Here is a 20376-nt window from a genome sequence, read left to right on the forward strand (position 1 = left end):
TTAAAATAAATAATTAAATTAAGTAATAGTAAAATAATTAAATTATAATTAAAATTATTATTTACTTGTCAACGTAAACGTACTATAAACGTAAAGTTATTTTATCCCAAAATAAGTTAATATTGTACATTAAATTATAAATTGATTAGAGACTTAAGACCATGAAGAAAGGATGACATGACTTTATTTATGTCCAACGCTAGTGCAGAAATTTTATTTTTTAAGGGATTACTTTAAGTCATTCGAGCATGTCTGCTTTTGAGATGTGTTTTCGTTAATATGAGGGTAATCATTTAATGAGCGCTTGTATTGTACATTCGAGTTATTATAATTATTTAATTATCTACAGAAAGGTATACATACCGACCGGATATCCTAGTGGTTGTTCTAGAAAATAATAAATTTAAAACAATCGAGAGATTTCATTCTGGATACAGTAATGTATATTAATTATATAATTTTGTAAAAAATTCAAAATTATGATTTATTTGTAGTAGTATGAAAGTGGTGAGAAGCTGGGATAAGAGGGGTACTTTGAAGTGTTGTAGTGCCTTTATATGATAAAGTGACTCTAATGATGTAAGGGGGTAAATGGTGTGTATATGTGTATTGCTTATATTATATTTATTAAATATTTAAGTTTGTAAACAAATTAGGCATTTTTGAGAGTTTTGAAATGATAAATTTAATGATATTTTTAAGAGTTTTATGTCTGGTTTACAAAGAGAAGTTTTGTCACCCCTGTTAAGTGTTCTACAGAAAAATCGGTCGGGGCTCAATCACCCGTGTGTTGCCGTGTTAATCTCGGTTAGATTATTTAATGACCTGGTTGGCGTCTCTGTAATTCTGTCACGACAGTATAAAAAGGTACCTTCTAATTGACTTGAGTTGTTTCGTTCATAATTACTATATGTATTTTTAGATTCCATTTAAAACGTTTTATCGGATATTAGTTATATTTTAGTGTAGTGTGTATACTCTAATAGTTGTAATATTTTTAAAAATGGTTTTTGAATTGTAGAATAAAAAAATAAAACTTCTAGTTATATCAGTTGACAGAATTGTATGACAATATTTGATTATTTCTTTAACTTTAATGTCAGTATTTTTAAGAGTTCGTATGTTTATTTAATATATAATTTACTTAATGTTTTATATTTATACTTCTTGTAATTTTACCAAGTTTTTGTAGTTGTGAAAAAATTGGGCAGCGGTTTTTTTCAGGCGAAGCCAAAAATTATTGTGATTTGTGGAATAAAAGCTTTTTACGTTGGGGGCCATTTTGTAATAGAAGAAAAGCAAGCGGGAAGTGGCGGTGAATGGCTATTTTAAATATTTATATGTAGGTCTCTCAATCGGGGTGTGCATGTGTGTACATTTACTACAAGAGCTCACTTCCTGCCTCTAGACTTACTATTACATAGCGTTATAATATTGTATATAGTACATACCTTGTCGTGGAGTTACTCGAAGCTCTATGAACTTGGCGATATCCCTTGAGTATGTGATGTTGATATGACGAGATGAACGTTATTCTAACGCGAATGTTTTCGTTCATAAGATATTTCAGACACTGGTGTTTTAACGTTATCCTACGATAATCTGTTTCTCGTTAAAGTGTAATTCAGTACACGGTCTACCAATGATTTTATATTAATCAATGCGCTTGTCAGAAATAACAACGTCTACTGAATTATTATAAGTCGACTACATTACTCGCTGACCAAAAATAGTCACGTGGGTGTAATAGGATTGTTCGACCACTAGAATTAATGTCCTTTAACGATACTTTCAAGACGAAAGTAATTAGGTATATTAATAAATACAATACATATAAAATATTAGGATTTCAAAATAACAACTAAATTAATGTTAATTTAAACAGTTAATCATAATAAGGTGATTTAAGCACAAACCTTCAATATTCTTATAGGGATGCGCACAAAATTAGAAATAGAATTGCCGTTTATTTTATTAGAGTCTGCGCAGAATTTATAATCAATAATAAAATAATATAAAGTACTTACGTTTTTCAGCTCATTTAATAATACAACATTCAATATTTGATCTTATTATAGTCGAAAAATACTACATATGAAAACGTTATATACCGTTAACCTGGGTGACTTGAAACGATTTTGATATTCTTTATCTTATTCTGAGTTGAAAAAAAATTGCAAAGATCTGCAAAAAATTAATTCATTGTCGCGTAAGGTCCTAGAACAGCTTAATACTTTGTAAACAAATTTAAGCCCAAAAATTGATGGGTAAAAAAAATAAAAACCTGTTGTTTCAAGTCACCTGAAATTTTGGGTGACTTGAAACACTTATCTTAAACCGCCTTAATTTTCAATTCAAATACTTTAATAGTGACTTGAAACAATATATTTGTTTAAAAAAATAACAAAAGTAGATATAAAAAAAAAAATTAACTTTTTAAGCAACGTGTAATATTAAAACAGTGTTTTTAGGATTTTCCTTAATAACATGAACTAAAATAAATAAAAACATCAATTGATACACCATATTTATCAGACGCGTCTCTGTAAGTCATTTTTTTTTTGTTTCACATCATTAATGGCCTTTAATAAAGTTTCTTCAGAATAGTTGTGGTGATTTCTACTGCCCGGTTGACGTACGTATTTGTTCGGCATTGTTTCAAGTGACCTCTTATTTTTTTTTTTATGTAACTGATGACCTAAAATCGAAAAAAAATGTTTTTTCTATTTTTGATTGAACAAATATTCTTTTGAACTACTGTCCAATATGTGAAAAATATTCAAACCTTAAAATTTGACGTTCTTCGCATACATTCAGAACACTTTTGACAGTGATTACAAAATTACTAAATTGTTGGTAAAAGATTTATATATTTTTTTTTTACTTGATAAGAAAAATCAGGTTGTGGCGGCCCCACATACAGCACTGTAGCGGATGTATGGCCACGAGGCACCACAGCTAGCGCAACCTAGCTGTCGGCATCGATACCACCTCAACACATGGTCAGATCGCCAGATCTCGGTAGTTGTGACGAACCGTAGCGAACTTCTCGCATGTGATCAAAGTCACCCAGAGCGCACATATAAATACGCACACGACAACTACCGACCAATGTCTTCGGACACCGGCCGGGCAACCTTTTGCCTGCATCCGCCACAAGGTGATTGATAAGAATATTTAGTATCACAAACACACAAAGAAAATTTTAATCCAAGAACGGTTCACTTATCACTAAATCTCGGTAACATATAATGATATGATTAAAAAAAACTAATACTGTTTCAAGTCACCCAGATTGACGGTAAATCAAAATATTATACTGTAGGTAAAAGCTAAAATATCATATGATGGAAAAATTCTGCAAGAGAGCCGACGATAGCAGTTTATCTGACAACTCATTCGTGTTAAAAACAAATGGTATATAACGTCAAAGTATTTGTTGTGTCAAAAATTTCACAAAAAAACCCGACAAGAGAATTTTTTTTTTTTAAATCAAGAAATTTACTTGTTTTTATTTTTTTACCAATGCGGAATTAATAGTGTATACTCGATAAATATTGTGTGCTACCTATAATAATTGAATACCATTTTTTCCTTTAAATTTTTTTAGATTACTATTATTACTAAAGTAAAATGTTCGTTCCTTCTTTTATTAATTTATTAATTAGATGATTTTGTAATTTGTAGACCCATTTCACAATAAATTGTATAATAATACTACCACTATTTTTATTATAGTTATGTTAACAAATATAGTTAAGTTGTAAAAATATAAAAATTGTGTTTCTTTTTGAGCAATTTCATCAAATAATAGTGTAAATGTTTAAAATAAAATGTAATAATTTGTCAAAAATGCTGACATAATCAATGGAAACAAAATGGTGTGAATTTAATAATAAAATGTAAAAGTGTTCTTTTTAATTGTAAAATATGTAAAAAACTTTATCATTTTTTCGATGTCAAAATCAAACGATTTTTTAAAACACTATAACTAACTATGACCTGTTTACCAAGAGTAAATGACCAAACATAAAAACAACTTAATAAATTATTATAAAATGTATATACAAACTGTTTTAAACAAAGCATATAGAATTTAAAAAAAGCCAGTACAGTGGGGTCGGAGCATAGTGGGGAGTTCACAGGTCCACAGATTTTATTATAACTGAAAGTGATAAAATCACTTTTGAATAAACGCTTCGACCCGAATCTGTGAATAGTATGTTCAAACGAGATATAGCGTTTAGAAGATATCGTGGGACCAGCAATAATGAACTTAAAATTTAATATTTAGTCTTGTGCAGAGTGGATACGATAAGGGTTGATCATCTGTCTATAAAAGTATACTGTCATAGTTACCCATAAATAGTAATTAACAATAAAATAAAAATATTTTCATTACCTGTTGACTGTTGATTCACTCACACAAAGCAACCTAGAAACTGACAACGGACAAAGTGTAAATTTACCCTATTTTTGGGGGTTTTTCCTTAAAAAAAAATAAATTTGACCACAGATTTTTGAGAAAATTGTATATGTAATATGTTCCGTTTTGGATGTACCTTCGGTCTAAATCTCTAAAAATTCCATCCTTTCTAGGGGAAAGAGCTTATGATATTTTTTTGTTTTGTTAATGTTTATCGATAGTATTGTGTTTGAAGATCTATTCATATAAATTTGATACTTTTTCGACTATTTTAAGTTGTAGCATCGTAATTTTAAGTTAAGAAAATTTTTTAACTTTTTTGGAGGTTTTTTCGATTTTTATGGGGAAGGGGTGACTTTTTTCAATTTTTGACCCTTTAAAGTACTTTACAGGTATGATTTCTGATCTATAGAGTTGCTACTCGAAGAAATCGGCTCAGCGGTTTACATCTCGTAAACCTTCTTAGCTCCGCACCGAAGCTAAAAATGGACTAATAATTTCTCCTAAACTGTAGCCTGCGAACCTAGAATATTTTTAGTTTAGCGGAGCGAAGTGACGGCGCTGAGCGATTAGAAACAGGACGCAGTTTACATACAGTCATGGTTGACGATACGTTTACTAGGCCATCTAAAATTATCCATTCGGAATTAATAAATCAGAGTTTATGTTCCACTTGTTTATATTTTACTACCTTCAAATACTACAAAATGCTATTTATTTTGTTATAGAGTTCAAAAATTTGCATTCTAATAGGATTATACAAGTACAAAATATACCATAATTTACATAAAACATTAAAAATGGACCGCAATTTACAGCGACTTGTGTCAAAAGCTAATATCCGCCAAAATGCGTATTTTCGGGTTAAACATGGTATTTGCACTTTACAACCGAAGTTGTATTATGTCAACAAATGGTAACTGTTATACTCTATTAGCCATTTAATCGGATATAAGACATTAACAAAAACGGTAATAATATATTTATTACAGCGAAATTTTCAACTGTGCCAAAACATGCTGCACAACATATTTCTATTATCAGACCATAATTTCTATTGTGGTAATTGAATGATTTTTTCAGTTAATAAAAAGGTTATAGGTTTTATTAGGTATAATATACCTAATAAAACAATATAATATAACATAATAAAAAGCGGATGTTTTCCAGTTTTTACATACATAGTATTTTATTGTAGCCGACATAATTTCCAAATTGAGATTTTCATTATTCATAGCTGTACTAACGTTTTGAAGAAAATAAGAATGGTTGCATGTTTTTATTTAGTTAGTCCTACCACGTGGCCAACAATAATATTATATTTTTGAAAAATACAGTCATTAACCTTTACTTAACATTAATTATGACCGATTTACTTTTTAAATGTACATTCACACAGATAGAAGTAGGCTATATACAGTAATTTTTCGGTATGAGAAACATAAGAATTACCATTTTGTACAAAAAACAATAATAACGGCGAGTCCGTTTTTGTTAAGTAGAAATATTCGGATAATGAGATAATCAATTGTCGAATTGTTTGGATTGTATTATAGTCTTTCTCCATGTATAAAAATAAAAAAAAATTGTTATACTACAAAAAGTAACTTTATTAATTTGCTGAATATGGTTAATTTCAAACCGAATTAATTAAATTCGGATTCCTAGAGTTATAAACAAAATAGGACATTAAAAAAAATATCTAATTCTATGTAAAAAATATCGAAATATTCGTGTGGAATTCTCTTTAATTGAATTAAGTCATTATAAAGGCCTATAAAATGACATTCCCATGACAAAAAATTTAATGATAGGAAGTTTTATATACATACATTTTTTTTGTTAGAAATTTTTAGTCTAAAAGAAAAAAAAATTATTTATAGCCAACTTTGTTAGAAAAAATAAAATGTACTATTAGTGTTAGTATTACTAAATAAAAAAAAATCTTGTTCCATATAACTCAAAACGACAATTTAAATTAGTCCATTATTGCATAACATTATAACATCATACATATAAGTACATTCTTATTTTTCAAGTGAACGTGTGTGTAAAGACAACTGCTCATTTAAAAGTATCATACTGCGCCTGAAATAAAGTCTAACTACGCATGGCGGTGGAATAGGTTTTTTTTACAAATTAGTTTTTTTCTTTGTATGTGAAATATGTTTAAATGTCAACAATAAACAACATATAATTTTAGAAAATTGTACCTAACACATTTGTACTAATTTAAACTAAATTATTAATAATCATTATTCAGTGAACAAAAAACAAGTCATTAAATATTAATTCATACAATAATAAAATCAATTAATTAACTGTTGCAAAATTGTTACCGCAATCTTTATTTTTATTATATGATAGACTAATGTTTTACTATTTTCTAAAACACAATACCTACGTAAGACTTCAAGTCAACTACAGAATTGTTATATATCATAATTTGTTATACTTCTTAGGAGTTAATTAGTGGCTTGTTAAAAAAAAATATTATTATTATTAATTGGGTACAATGGCTGTGGAGGTACTTTTAGCAAAATTTAAAATTTTAATTCACCAACAATAATAAATAATTAACAAGCTATTTTAATTATCTTCATAAAATCTATTAGATATATATTTATTAACCAAACAGCCATTCATTTTTTAAATAACTAATTCAACCATTGAACTAAATAATATTAAATTGTTTGAATATTTTATACATATGTATACATAAATATATTTTATTTTAGAATTAAAATTATGTACCGCGTTAGCTAATTAAAAAAAACCTTATTATCAAAAAATGTTTTTAAAAATCAATGGGTGTATAATACCATCATTTGTTTGGTTTTTTTGTGATTTTCAGCCAGACCATAAAGTTTAAAAATAAAGCAGTTTAAATAACGTTTATAAGGTATTGTCTATGTAATTTTGATTGAAGTTTTATTCTGTTTAATGTTAAATATTGGTGATTTTACAACTCTAAAACCCTTTAGTTTTTATTCATGCTAATCTATTTTGTTAAAAAGAATTTAATTATTCAAGAAAAAGTCATTAACATTTAACTATTCAAGTAGTTCTTAAATATAACCAGCCGTTTAAATTAATTCTAACATGAAACATTATTATTTACCTAATATTGATGTTGTTATTAAAATATTTTCTTCACAAAACATCTACATTGTCCTATAAGGACAATGTAGACAATCTATATTGTCCTATACAAAAATATTGAAAATGAAGTGGCCCGATATACTGATACATTTTATTTTTCTATTAAAAAAATAGTTATAGCATGGAGCAATTTTATTTTGAAAAATATATAAAACATTTTTTTTTTTGCTTTTTTATCGAATTTAAAGGAGAAGAGGTAAACTTTTTAATTATTTTACCTAATAAAATACCATTCAGTCACCATTTTTTGTTCTGTAAGTTTAATTGTAAGGTATTAAAATACAAAATTCTAATTATGTAATGTTGGCTAAAGAAACATTACAGTAAAAACGAATTACTACAACAAATTATGATTAAGAAGTAGACTCTATAAAGTTCCTATAGTAGATAACTTTGTAGTTAATAATTTTGAACAATACGTTGCACTAGAATGAATGAATAGATAAATAATTTAAAATAAAACTAAATTTTTAAACTCATTTTTTTATTTACATAAAATTGATAAAAAATATCATTAACTAAGTTCTACACAAGGTCTAAATGAATAAATCGTATTATTTTTTTAGTGCTCTATTCAAAAAAATTAATAAATTAAATTTTTATTAATATAGATAGTCAGTATACTTATTTTAAAATTACGACAGGTCGAGTATAAATAACAAAAATACAAACAATTAATTCGGAAAATATATACAAGCTGAAGAAAATAAGCTACAAAAGTTTAAATAGAATAAAATAAAATAAAACCAGTAGAATATTATAATGTGTTATTTAAATGAAAAATTGAGCCGGAAAGTAATTTAGATACATATAGTAAAATGTCAACGAAAAAATATTATTTCTACAAAATGGAATGGGTTATTCCAGACAGTTATGATTATTGCATGACTTTATAGATTTCGGAACATGTTAAAGCATGATTGACTCTGAAGACCTTTCACCCGAGTGTATAATTGTATGCTTTTTAAGAGTTTCAGATTGTAAAAATGTCTTTTTACATATCTCACATTGAAAAGGCTTATCGCCAGTGTGCGTTATTTTGTGTCGTTTTAGGTGTCCAGAACGTGAAAATGTCTTCTTGCATATGTCACATTGAAAAGGTTTCTGGCCAGTGTGCGTTATTTTGTGCTTTTTTAAATCTCCAGATTGTGAAAATGACTTCTTACACATCTCACATTGAAAAGGCCTCTCACCAGTATGTGTCCTTTTGTGTTTATTTAGATTTCCAGAATGTGAAAATGTCTTTTTACATATCTCACATTGAAAAGGTTTCTCACCTGTATGGGTCCTTTTGTGTCGTTTTAGATGTCCAGAAAGTGAAAATGTCTTCTTACATATCTCACATTGAAAAGGTTTCTCGCCAGTATGGGTCCTTTTATGCTTTTTTAAATCTCCAGATTGTGAAAATGACTTCTTACACATCTCACATTGAAAAGGTTTCTCGCCAGTATGTGTCCTTTGGTGCTTTTTTAAATCTCCAGAATCTGAAAATGTCTTCTTACATATCTCACATTGAAATGGTTTCTCACCAGTATGTGTCATTTTGTGTCGTTTTAGATGTCCAGAAAGTGAAAACGTCTTCTTACATATCTTACATTGAAAAGGTTTCTCGCCAGTATGGGTCCTTTTATGATTTTTTAAATCTCCAGATTGTGAAAATGACTTCTTACACATCTCACATTGAAAAGGTTTCTCGCCCGTATGTATCCTTTTGTGAATTTTAATAGTTCCAGAATGTGAAAATGTCTTCTTACATATCTCACATTGAAAAGGTTTCTCGCCAGTATGTGTCCTTTTGTGCTTTTTTAAATCTCCAGAATATGAAAATGTCTTTTTACATAGCTCACATTGAAAAGGTTTTACACCCGTGTGCGTCTTTATGTGGTTTTTAAGATGTGTTAATTGTGCAAATTTCTTCTTGCAAATATCACATTGAAATAGCCTCTCGGTTTCTTGTGACCTTTTGTGCTTGGTTATATTTTCAGTTGAAATTGTCTTTAAACCTAATTCACACTGAAATGGTTTTTCGACTTTGTATTTTTTAATTGATCTGAATGGATTTTCTCCACTTTGAATTTGATTATATTTCATAGAACTGTTGAGTGTATTGCTAAAAGGAAAGTAATCAAAATATTAGGATAATAACTTAATTGTAGTCAATCTATTATGAAACATTATCCATATTTATACAATTCATACTCAGTGCAATGAGGACGCAAATCTTGGTCTTTGAAATTTTCTAAGTCTTGGTTTTCTTCAATTACTATCTCAGATACAAATAAACAATCATTTCTGATTTCATCATCCTCCTGTTTAATTATAGTCATGGTCTTTGGTTGTTTAACTGATGTTTCTTTAATTTTATTGCTCGTTGTATGGATGTTTAAACCCTTGCTAAAATGTCAGTTTGTATGTTAGTAAATTTCACAAAAGGAATTAAAATAATTTACCTTGATTGTTTTTTCACGTGACGTATCATATGTTCATATTTTTACTATATGTATATTTAGAATTTTTTATCCATAATCGTAAAAAGTGTTTAAAAATTTATCTTAACACCACCTTTTATTAAAAAAAATAACCAAAAATCATTTTTTTCATGTAAAATATAATCATCTTTCTGAAAAAAAATATTCTCGAATTTTGGGCAACATAAAAAACATCTTTTTAGATGATAAATTTTATTTTAATGACTTTCTGTCTTGCGAATAGGAAAATCAACATCTAATTCAGAAAGCTGATTACTTTGGGAAAGTTATTGATAATTTATACTTTTGATAGCCAGAGATACTTTAAAAAAAACAATAAAATCAAGATAAAAACTCAAAATACTTTTAACGATCATGGCCACGATCATTTATATATATACTATTGTATCTTCGAAAACGATAACATTGTTTGCGTGGTCAATAAAGATAAAATATTACTAAGTCACCCCAACAAATATCAGCAGTGCCACTTTGTTTTGTTTTGAGGTTATCAAAATAACAATAGTAAAATTGCACTTACGCAGTAGAAAGAGTATTCTCGTATTCTTCCTTGAATAGTGCTATATCTTGATTTTCTTCAATTTGTATCGTAGATTTGAAATAGCAATCAGTATCAATTTCGTCGGCCTCCCATTTATTTACAACCATGATGTTTGGTTTACTAACAACAAAAAACAGCTTTTGTAGAGTAGTAATAAGGTTATAAATTGGTGTCTCTTAAACTATATTTTTGTTTGGGTCGAAGTAAATCCTTGTTGTATTATAATAACGTACCAAGATATATTGGACATGAACTGTTAAAAAATATTATGACAAAGAAAACAGTATCATAAATTTAAGAACCACTTATCTAGTCCGCAAAGAAACTGAAACCGGTTTGTTGTTTTCTGATAATATAAATAGCGATAAAAAAAAGGACTTACCTAGTAGAAAGAGTGTCCCCATATTCATCATTTATAACTGCTAAATCTTGATTTTCTTCAATTTGTATCGTAGATTTGAAATAACAGTCATTATCCACTTCGTCGACCTCCCATTTATTTACATTCATGATGTTTGGTTTGCTAACAATAAAAACGGCTTTTGTAGAGTATTAATGAGGTTATGTAATGGTGTCTCTTAAACTATATTTTGAATTTTAAGCGTTTCTTGAAGTAAAAATATGATTTTCAGATGGTTAAAAACTAGGACAATCAGTTCATCATCGTAATTCCAATTCAAAATCAAACTTACCCAATGGAAAGTGTATCCATATGTATATCCATTATAACTGGTTTATCTTAATTTCTATAAATGTCTGTCTTGAATGTGAAATAATAATATTAATCTACGGCAAGTTTATACTTATAAAATTATGTTTAGGTTCTTCAAACTTATTAGTAGTTGAATCGGTTTAATAGAACCTAAAAAATAAGAGTTTAATATAGATTTAAGGCTTTGATAACAGAAATACGATTAAAATAGTTAAAATCTATCAATGTAAAAATCAACAAACAATTATCAGCTTCATAGTTAACGTAGATGTAATCTAATAAAATAATATTATATATAAATTCTCATAACCCTGCATAATTATTTGAAGTGATTTTTTTAATTAGTTTTTAAGTTAATTGTAAAAATTTTAATCCCCCGAAGGATTTCTCACATAATTTAGAGCAATGTCAATGATGAAAAATATACAATGTTACACAAAATGTATTTTCTATTATGTGCTTTTATTTTCTATATAATATTAAACATTGTAATATTTAGGCATTGGTAAAAGCTCCAAACCCCACTCCAAACGTCTTTCATACGTTTATAATAAGTAATAACTACAATAAGCATATTAATATTTAAAAGAATATTTATTAATTTTCAACCACTGTAATAGCATAATTTAATGTTAAAAAAGTGAGTAAAAACTGCACTTTAAAAGTATTTTTATGATATATTTGTTAAAAATAACTTGAATAATTGTAGGGCAACAGTGCAAAAGTTACTATTTCTCATGTAATCAGTATAGGAAGAAAAATATATCGATGCAAAACATACTAGGTATTTTAAAAAAAAAATTATTTATCTTATTTTATATTTTAATTTGCTGTTTTATTTTATTAAATTTTATGACTTAAGTATATGTAAAGCGGTCATTATGTTTTACGCTTACATTACATCATTATAAATTATAAAAAAAAAATCGTTCATATCTTTAAAAACTATACATCTCTCTCTTCAAAAGTTTGTGATAGCCTGTTATTTGTGATTAGGTCCTTTTGCACCTTATTACATAAAATGCTAGTAATGGTATGTGCATTTTTAATCTATTTATTTGTGTTTTATTTCACCAAGCCCAAAGAAATAAAGAGAAATTTAATTAGTAGATGTAGCCATACTTAATCCAATGATATTTAAACCTAAATAAGAACCGCTATCCGTAATAACCATCTTTCCACCGCAGTCGGATTAAAATGACTTCATTTAAGTACATATAAATGATATGATTTCAAACTAACCACTGAAGTAATGTTAATTTAATATAAGAAGGTGATTTCAGCACAATATACTTTATTAATCTTATAGCGAAAATTAGAAAAAGAATAGGCGTTTATTTTTATGAAGTCGACGCAGAATTTATTATCAAAAATAAAATAATATAAAGTACTTACGTTTAGCAGCTAATTCGGTAGTACAACATTTAAATATTGAATCTTAGTAAATTCGAGAAACAATAAACATGAAAACGTTATATGAATCAAAATATTATATTTTAGTTAAACATCTGGAATTTGCAAAATAGCCGACACAAGCAGTTTTTACCATAGACCTATTAAAAAATGGACTGATAGTAGAGAGAGAGAGGTCCGAATATCGAAATCGTAAAAGAGAGACAGATAGAGTTGTTAGGTATGGCATGGAAGAATATTATAAAAAATATTATATCATGGAGAAATAGTAATATGATAATAACCGATAAAGAATTTTTTATATTACAAGTGTTTAATTCATCTTATTAAAGTATTGAAATTTAATTGTCATCATTTTAATTTCTCATGATGGTTTTTCAATGTAAAATTGGAACTCGTCGGTCGCATTTAGGTACTCTATGTTTGAACTTCTCATTACGTGCCCAAACCATTTGATTCCTTTTTGAAGTCAACAAATACCTGCCACACACTTTTTTTGTATTCAAACTTTTTACATGATTTTCTTTAGCTCACTAACTAGTACCGTACGTACGTACGTTTGTACAGGTATTTTTCAAAACTTGCAAAATTAATTTAAGCCACTTCCCAATGTCGTATAGGGCTGAAACTTGGTACAGACACTCATATTGGACGACAATACAATGACCTGTAATCATATTGGGGCAAAGACAGTTAGGTCACCCTACACAGGGTCAAATGTGGGGGTCATTTCACTAAAATTTCATTTTTTTTTCAAATCTTCAAAATTAATTTAGTAATCTATTCAGCAATTATTAAATACCTTTAATAGGACTAAAGAGTAAAAAAAAAAAAAAAAAATACAAATATTTTTTACAACTGAATACTGATAATTCGTGATAAAAACCAAATGGTACATAACTCATAACTGGTACATAATAATTTTATTTAATTATCAAATAATTATTTGAAATACATTTTTATTTTCAAGAAATACTTTATTTCAAATGATATTTTATTTAAATACATTTTAGTTTGAATATTCCAAATATGATATAACTTATTATTATTTTAAATACAAATTTATTTGCAATTATTATTTAAGTAATTCCCAAAACTATGTTTTACCTTATACAACATTATAACATTAAATAGCAAACTTACATATTTCACTTAATTTGATTTAGTTTTATTTATTTATTATGTTTTATATATTCCCAAAATACAGACCACTGTAATACTTATTCAAATCAGTGTGAAAAAAATGTTTCCAAAACTATTACCGATGAAATTAATTTTAGTCAGAAATCGAATGTCTCGGATAGGTTAGTATTTGTAATTTTTCAAAATGTATTTTTCATTGTATTTTTCGTTTTTCTTTTTCAAGAAATTTTATAGTGAATAACACAGATCAAACAAAGTACGAGCAATATATGGAGACATACAGTCAAACACCAAATAATGACAATAGCAGTTTTAATTAAAATTCAGAACTGAATATTGTATGTGATGAGAAATTTACTACATTCAGCACAATTTGAACTTCAATTACAAAATCTCCGAGTTGTGAGAATGCTTTGAACAACATGGACACATTTAAACGTACAAGTGGCTACTATCAAAATAATATTATCAACAATGATAGTTGTGCTATTGAAAGTATTAGATAGAATTTATTGTCCATAAGTTTTACCGGGTTTAATGAAAAACTGATTAATGTAAATCTATTTCAGACACATAACAGTTGCGATTCACGGTCTGAATTCTTTAACTCGTTCAGAGCATACAATAGTTCGGATAGTAATATTCTGCAATAGTTTGTTATACAGGCAATGGTTAGGAATTCTCGATCATAATAAGTTGAAATATAAATTAAAATAATAACATTTAGACTGTTGAGTGTTGATCATTATCTAATTTAAGTCGAAAGTACAATTAACGTTTTACAACAATTTGATTTGATCGGTCAAACGAGTGAACTCACAAAACTTTTTGGAATATAATTCTACGAAGTATTATCAAGAGGTTCACGTGTATGAAAGTACAGTTTTTTTTTTAATTTTAAAAAAATAGACAAATCACTTTTTTGTTATTTCAGTTTCGAGTCGAGTCATTGATGTTACGCCTTGCGAAAAAGAAAAACTTTGTTGCTGTAACATCGAGTATTAAGCAAAGAGCTGAAATAATTGCGCCACAATGCTTGCCTTTAATAATGGAACTTCAGTCCAAGTATATGGTTATTTTTGTGCTTAAAATATTAGAAACTACTCTGTAAAATAATATTTATTTTATTTGAAAAGATTCTACACAGATCCAGTTGTGGTACACTTTTTGAAGATTTTAAACATCCAATTACTCGGTCTTAAATTAATAGATATCGTAACATGTTGTTATACTTAAGCCAACTTTTCGGGCAGAATGCCTAGCATCGAAGTACTATTTATGATGTATTTATGGTATTATGCCAAGTATACACGTATATACCAAACTGAAAATAAATTCATCTTATGCAATAATTCGTGGTTATCATTTCTCAGGCAATAATTGTCGTCGACTGATAGAAGGCTTCTGAATGTGGATATAAATCAATGGTAAGTAAAACCAAGGGTCCGGATAAAGTTCCGGCAAATATAAATATTTCACATTTAATTGAAACTTCAAAAAAATCAAAAATCTTTGAAAATGTTGATTATAGTCACTTGATGAAAAAATTTGTAGGTTTAATATATTTTCTGATAGATTTACTTTGTGATGGGTAGTACACTCTTCTGAAGCATAGATCTGTATATAACAGTTTAAGCGTTGTTACAACAAATGAAAGGGTAATGAGTTAACTAATCATAATCCATTTAATCTTTTGACTGTGGCAGAAGTTAATGTTAATTATACTACAAAACCAAAGTGTACAGTTGTTAAAATTCAATAGTTGTCCTGTTTGGATTTTTTATTAATCTAATTTAGATTTGGCGAACGGCAAAATACAATTATTACCTTAATAAATGTAATCAAACCTTTCCTTTTTTGTACTAAATGAAACCAGGTGATTTTGTGGTATATAAGTTCCTTTTAAATGAATTTTGTATACTTTAAACATTTATTTATACAAACGTTTGGATGTAAGAAATGTAACATAGTATAGATACGAGTATTATACATTTATAATATATTAAAATTAAAGCGATCGATTTTCTAACAAACATTTGGAAAATATTAATATAACTAAATCGTTGTGCGAGTTCAGTAGTATCATTTTAGAACCTTACGATGTGTGCATAGTATGTCGTATGATACCATGTTTTTGTATTATTCTTTTACGTTAAATGACATAACACAATTGATGTAAAAACATTTTTACTAAATAAGTACAATAGTACGCCTATGCGTGGTGTGGTAAACAAAAATGGCTTATAGAAAAATTTGGTTTCCGTAAATAATGAATGGCATACCCAGTTTTGAACCCAAAAAATATACCGTACAATTTCGTATCGAATCTAGGTGCAGACTGTCGACAAAATGACACTTTCGATATTATCACCACCGACAATTGTCTTTAGCCTTATGGTCTTATTGAGCCCGATAGCCTCATGCAGCCCGCCGGTACTGTCGCTGGAAACCGGTTACGTTTATGGCACGGAGGATACTCCGACTATGGCAGACCGGTACAGAGATTTGAAATGCACTTATCTGTTTGCCGGGCTGATGCACATGCGATTGATAAAAATCATGCTGGAAGGTGCAAACATACCTACCGGCATCCCGGTCGGCCTAATAGCCGATTACAACATCCGAGCGGTGATATGTACACTGTACGACGTGGCCGACGTAGAAATCGGTTCGTTGTGGCAGCTACTTTTGTACGACAAAACGGTGCAAATTTTTTACAAACATAATTTCATCGACAACGAGAGCGCAGCCCACCAGACGGCGGCCAAGGACAGACTGATGGTCATCCACGATTACGTGATAGACAAAATGCAAAACGATTTGATGGCTGACGGATGTCGACCGGACAATTGGTTCAATTCGTACGAAATATGGTACGCGCGGCAGGCGGCTGACACGCCAAGCAGCAAACCTACTTTTTACTATACCAATATGGAAGTGTTAAACAACTGCCACGAGTTGAACATACTATTGGAAGCAAACAACCCGCAATCCACGTACGGGGCAAGGTACGAAGCGTTGAAAGCCAGACAACTATTCATCACCAATCTGGGCGTCAACAATTCGATCAAGTCCAAGCTGATGAGCGAGTATGACGTGGAAATCATCTGGTACGACACGTTCAAATTACTACATAAAGACTGGCAGTACGCGCACTGGCAAATGTACTCCCCGACGAACGGGTTGTTTAGCATCAAGAAGTATTACAACGGGATCTTTAGTCTGTTCAAAGGCATCATGTATCGGTTGACGTGGAAACATTTATTGCTCGTCAATGAGTTAACGGGTCAACGACGAGAAGATTACTTGAAAAAGTGGCACGACTTGCTGGTAGAATTCCAGCAACTGTTACGCCTACAAGACGATCCAGACCTAGCGGATTTGCTGGTCGCAATCGCCCGCCTCGGCAGCTACGACGTAGTCATAAAAGACGTTATTAACCAGCTCCGGGATAATCTGAGCATGGTTAACGCATATCTCCAATGCATAGCCACCAACCGGATGACTCTGGAACCCGAGGAGTTCCCATCAAGTGCGGATCAGGGCACGTCCGGCCAAACGGCAGTCGACTGCAATACCGTGAAAAACGCACAAACTTTCTTTGCTGATCTTAAGTTATTTTTCAAAACAGTCGATTTCGATGTTATCCGATCGATTGTGACATACATAGACGACGAGAATAAATGGTAAACGTTGTGTTTATTAGGTATTATATTATTAATGTAATTATGGATTTTATTGTCAAGCAATGTTATACTGTGATGACCTAACTAGGGTAGATTCATTGATGTAATAGTCTTAACAACCAATGGAAGACCCTATTCAAATTTCTAGTTAACCAGTGAAACCACGTAAAACTTATTACTTATTTAACATAACTATTAAAAAATGTATAAAAAACATTGTTATATGAGTAATTAGGATAATGATCAGTTCAGTGAATATAATGATCAGTATTCTTGACAACAAACCTGGCTGTTATATGTAAACAACTCTCTTGTTTAAAGCTGTTTGTTAAGTTAGCATGTACTGTATTATTATATTTTTAACATTCGACAAATAACACATAATGTTAAGTTATTATAATATTCGTTCTACTAAAAAAAAAATGTTGCTTGTGTTGGATATTGAGGTGTGTATGTACGTGGATCAAGACAAAATAAGAAATAAACACAAGTTGTATAGTAATAATAAAACAGTAATATTTCACTAATACTAAATACAATATGAAGTAATAATAAAAACTTATTATACACGAACGTTATGTGAAAGAGTGAGTGAATAAGATATCCCCTGATCTCCCTTTTATATAAGACCAAAAGAATATTCTAGAACAAAAAACTGTATTCAAAGCAATTATACTATTGACGTCAATTAACACGCGAATTACTTTAAACACCTTTGATTGGTTAATATGAAATCACGCCATAATTTTTTGCTTATTAAGAAAACAAGTTAATCTAAAACAATATTAATGACAACCTACATTCTAAGAAGAATATAATATAAAATATAACTTGGAAATACTCTTAAACGCCAACAACGCAAAATCCACCTTTGGGACCCGGTACGAAGCGTTGTGAAAATTTTAGATAATTTTTTTTGAAATGCCTCCTAATATTTTTAAAAATCACAAAACTAAACTAAGAAATTGTTAGTTTTTTATTTTATAATTTTATAGTTTTAAACAATTTGTTTACAACTGCCATATTAAATTTGTATTAAATAATAAAAAAAATCACAATAATATAATCTATTTCAAATCAATAAATTTGATCTTAACATATAAAACACGATAAATATACAACAAATTTGTGTTTGTTAGAAGTTTGAAACGTTTAATAACAGTAAACAGATAGGTACTATAGAAATTAAAAGGCCAAATTCCGATACAGCAAATACAAATCATGTAAATGATCATATACAGTATATAAATTGGACGAAGCATAAAAATTTAAATAATATTTGTCATAACTCTCCACAACAAATGTTAAATAAAAAAATTAACAAAATAGAATTATTTTGATAGCCTAGATTCTGTTTATTATACAGAGTTCAGTAGTAACATTTAGAACCTTGAAATGTGCTGTGTGTGCATAGTATGTGTAATACAGCGTTTTTGAATTTTTTCTAAGTAAAATAACAAAACAATTTATATAAAAAACAAGTTTACTGAAAAATACAAGGTTATTCCTAAGCGTGGGTGTGGTAAGCAAACATGGCGTAATTGAAAAAAATATGGTTTCGGTAAAAATATGTGTTGCCTAAAGACAAAAAAACGTTGTTACAATAACACGTACAATTAACAGTTTAGGTACTATTCAATATCGAGACTAGGTGCTGATTGTCGACGAAATGACGCTTTCAAAATTATCTCCAACGACTATTGTCTTGAGCCTAGTGGCTTTGTTTAGTCTGATGGGCTCATTAAGCCCGCCGGTACTAGCTTTGACAACCGGTTATCGTTATGACATGACGGCAGCAAACACGACGACGGCAGACTGGTACAACGATTTAAAATGCACTTATCTGTTTGCCGGACTGATGCACATGCGATTAATAAAAATCATACTGGAAGATCGAAACATACCTACCGGCATCCCGGTCGAGCTAATGGTCAACTACAACATCCAAGCCGTGATATGCACACTGTATGACGTGGCCGACGTAGAAATCGGTTCGTTGTGGCTGCTACTTTTGTACATGAGCACGGTGAAGTATTATTACATACAACTTATAGCCAACAACGATAACGAAGCCCAACGGACGGCGGCAGTGGACCGACTGGTGGTCATCCACGATTACGTGATAGACAGAATGCAAAACGAATTGACGATTGACGGTTGTCGACCGGACAATTGGTTCGACTCGTACCCACAATGGAATGCGTTGCAGGTGCTATGCATGCCGAGCCGAACACCTCATTTCTACTTTATCCAATGGGAAGTGTTAAATAACTGCTATAACTTGGACTTGCTGTTAAACGCCAACAACGCACAATCCACCTTCGGGACGCGGTACGAAGCGTTGTGGTCCACACAGCTGTTTCTCAACAACCTGGGCGTCAACTCAATGCTCAGATCCAAGCTGATATCCTCGTACGACGTAAAAGTCGTCTGGTACGGCACGTTCAAATTGCTACGTAAAGACTGGCAGTACGCGCACTGGAAAGTATACTCCCCGACGAACGGGTTGTTTAGCATCAAGAAGTATTACAACGGGATCTTTAGTCTGTTCAAAGGCATCATGTATCGGTTGACGTGGAAACATTTATTGCTAGTCAGTAGTTTAACGGGTCAACAAAGAGAATATTACTTGAAAATGTGGCACGACTTGCTAGTACAATTCCAGCAACTCTTACGCCTCCATGACGATCCAGACCTAGCGGATTTGCTGGTCGCCATCGTCCGCCTCGGCAGCTACGACGTAGTCATAAAAGACGTTATTAAACAGCTCCGGGTTAAGCTGAGCAAAATTAATGCATATCTCC

General features: G+C 29.9%; 1 protein-coding gene across 1 annotated transcript; it reads right to left on the reverse strand.

Moving 5' to 3' along the window:
- Positions 1–8497: 8497 nt before the first annotated feature.
- LOC126845126 (zinc finger protein OZF-like) lies at positions 8498–11128 on the reverse strand. Its single transcript, XM_050583683.1, has 4 exons — positions 11001–11128; positions 10598–10738; positions 9788–9982; positions 8498–9698 (listed from the first exon to the last, which is right to left on the reverse strand). The coding sequence occupies exons 1-4, from the start codon at positions 11126–11128 to the stop codon at positions 8498–8500; spliced, it is 1665 nt and encodes a 554-aa protein (XP_050439640.1).
- Between the last annotated feature and the right edge of the window lie 9248 nt (positions 11129–20376).

This window comes from Adelges cooleyi, unplaced genomic scaffold (genome assembly GCF_023614345.1).
Source record: "Adelges cooleyi isolate 19-005CV unplaced genomic scaffold, UGA_ACOO_1.1 ACOO_flye_CR_arks_rails_tigmint_CR_PRNA_675, whole genome shotgun sequence".
Lineage (NCBI taxonomy): Eukaryota > Metazoa > Arthropoda > Insecta > Hemiptera > Adelgidae > Adelges > Adelges cooleyi.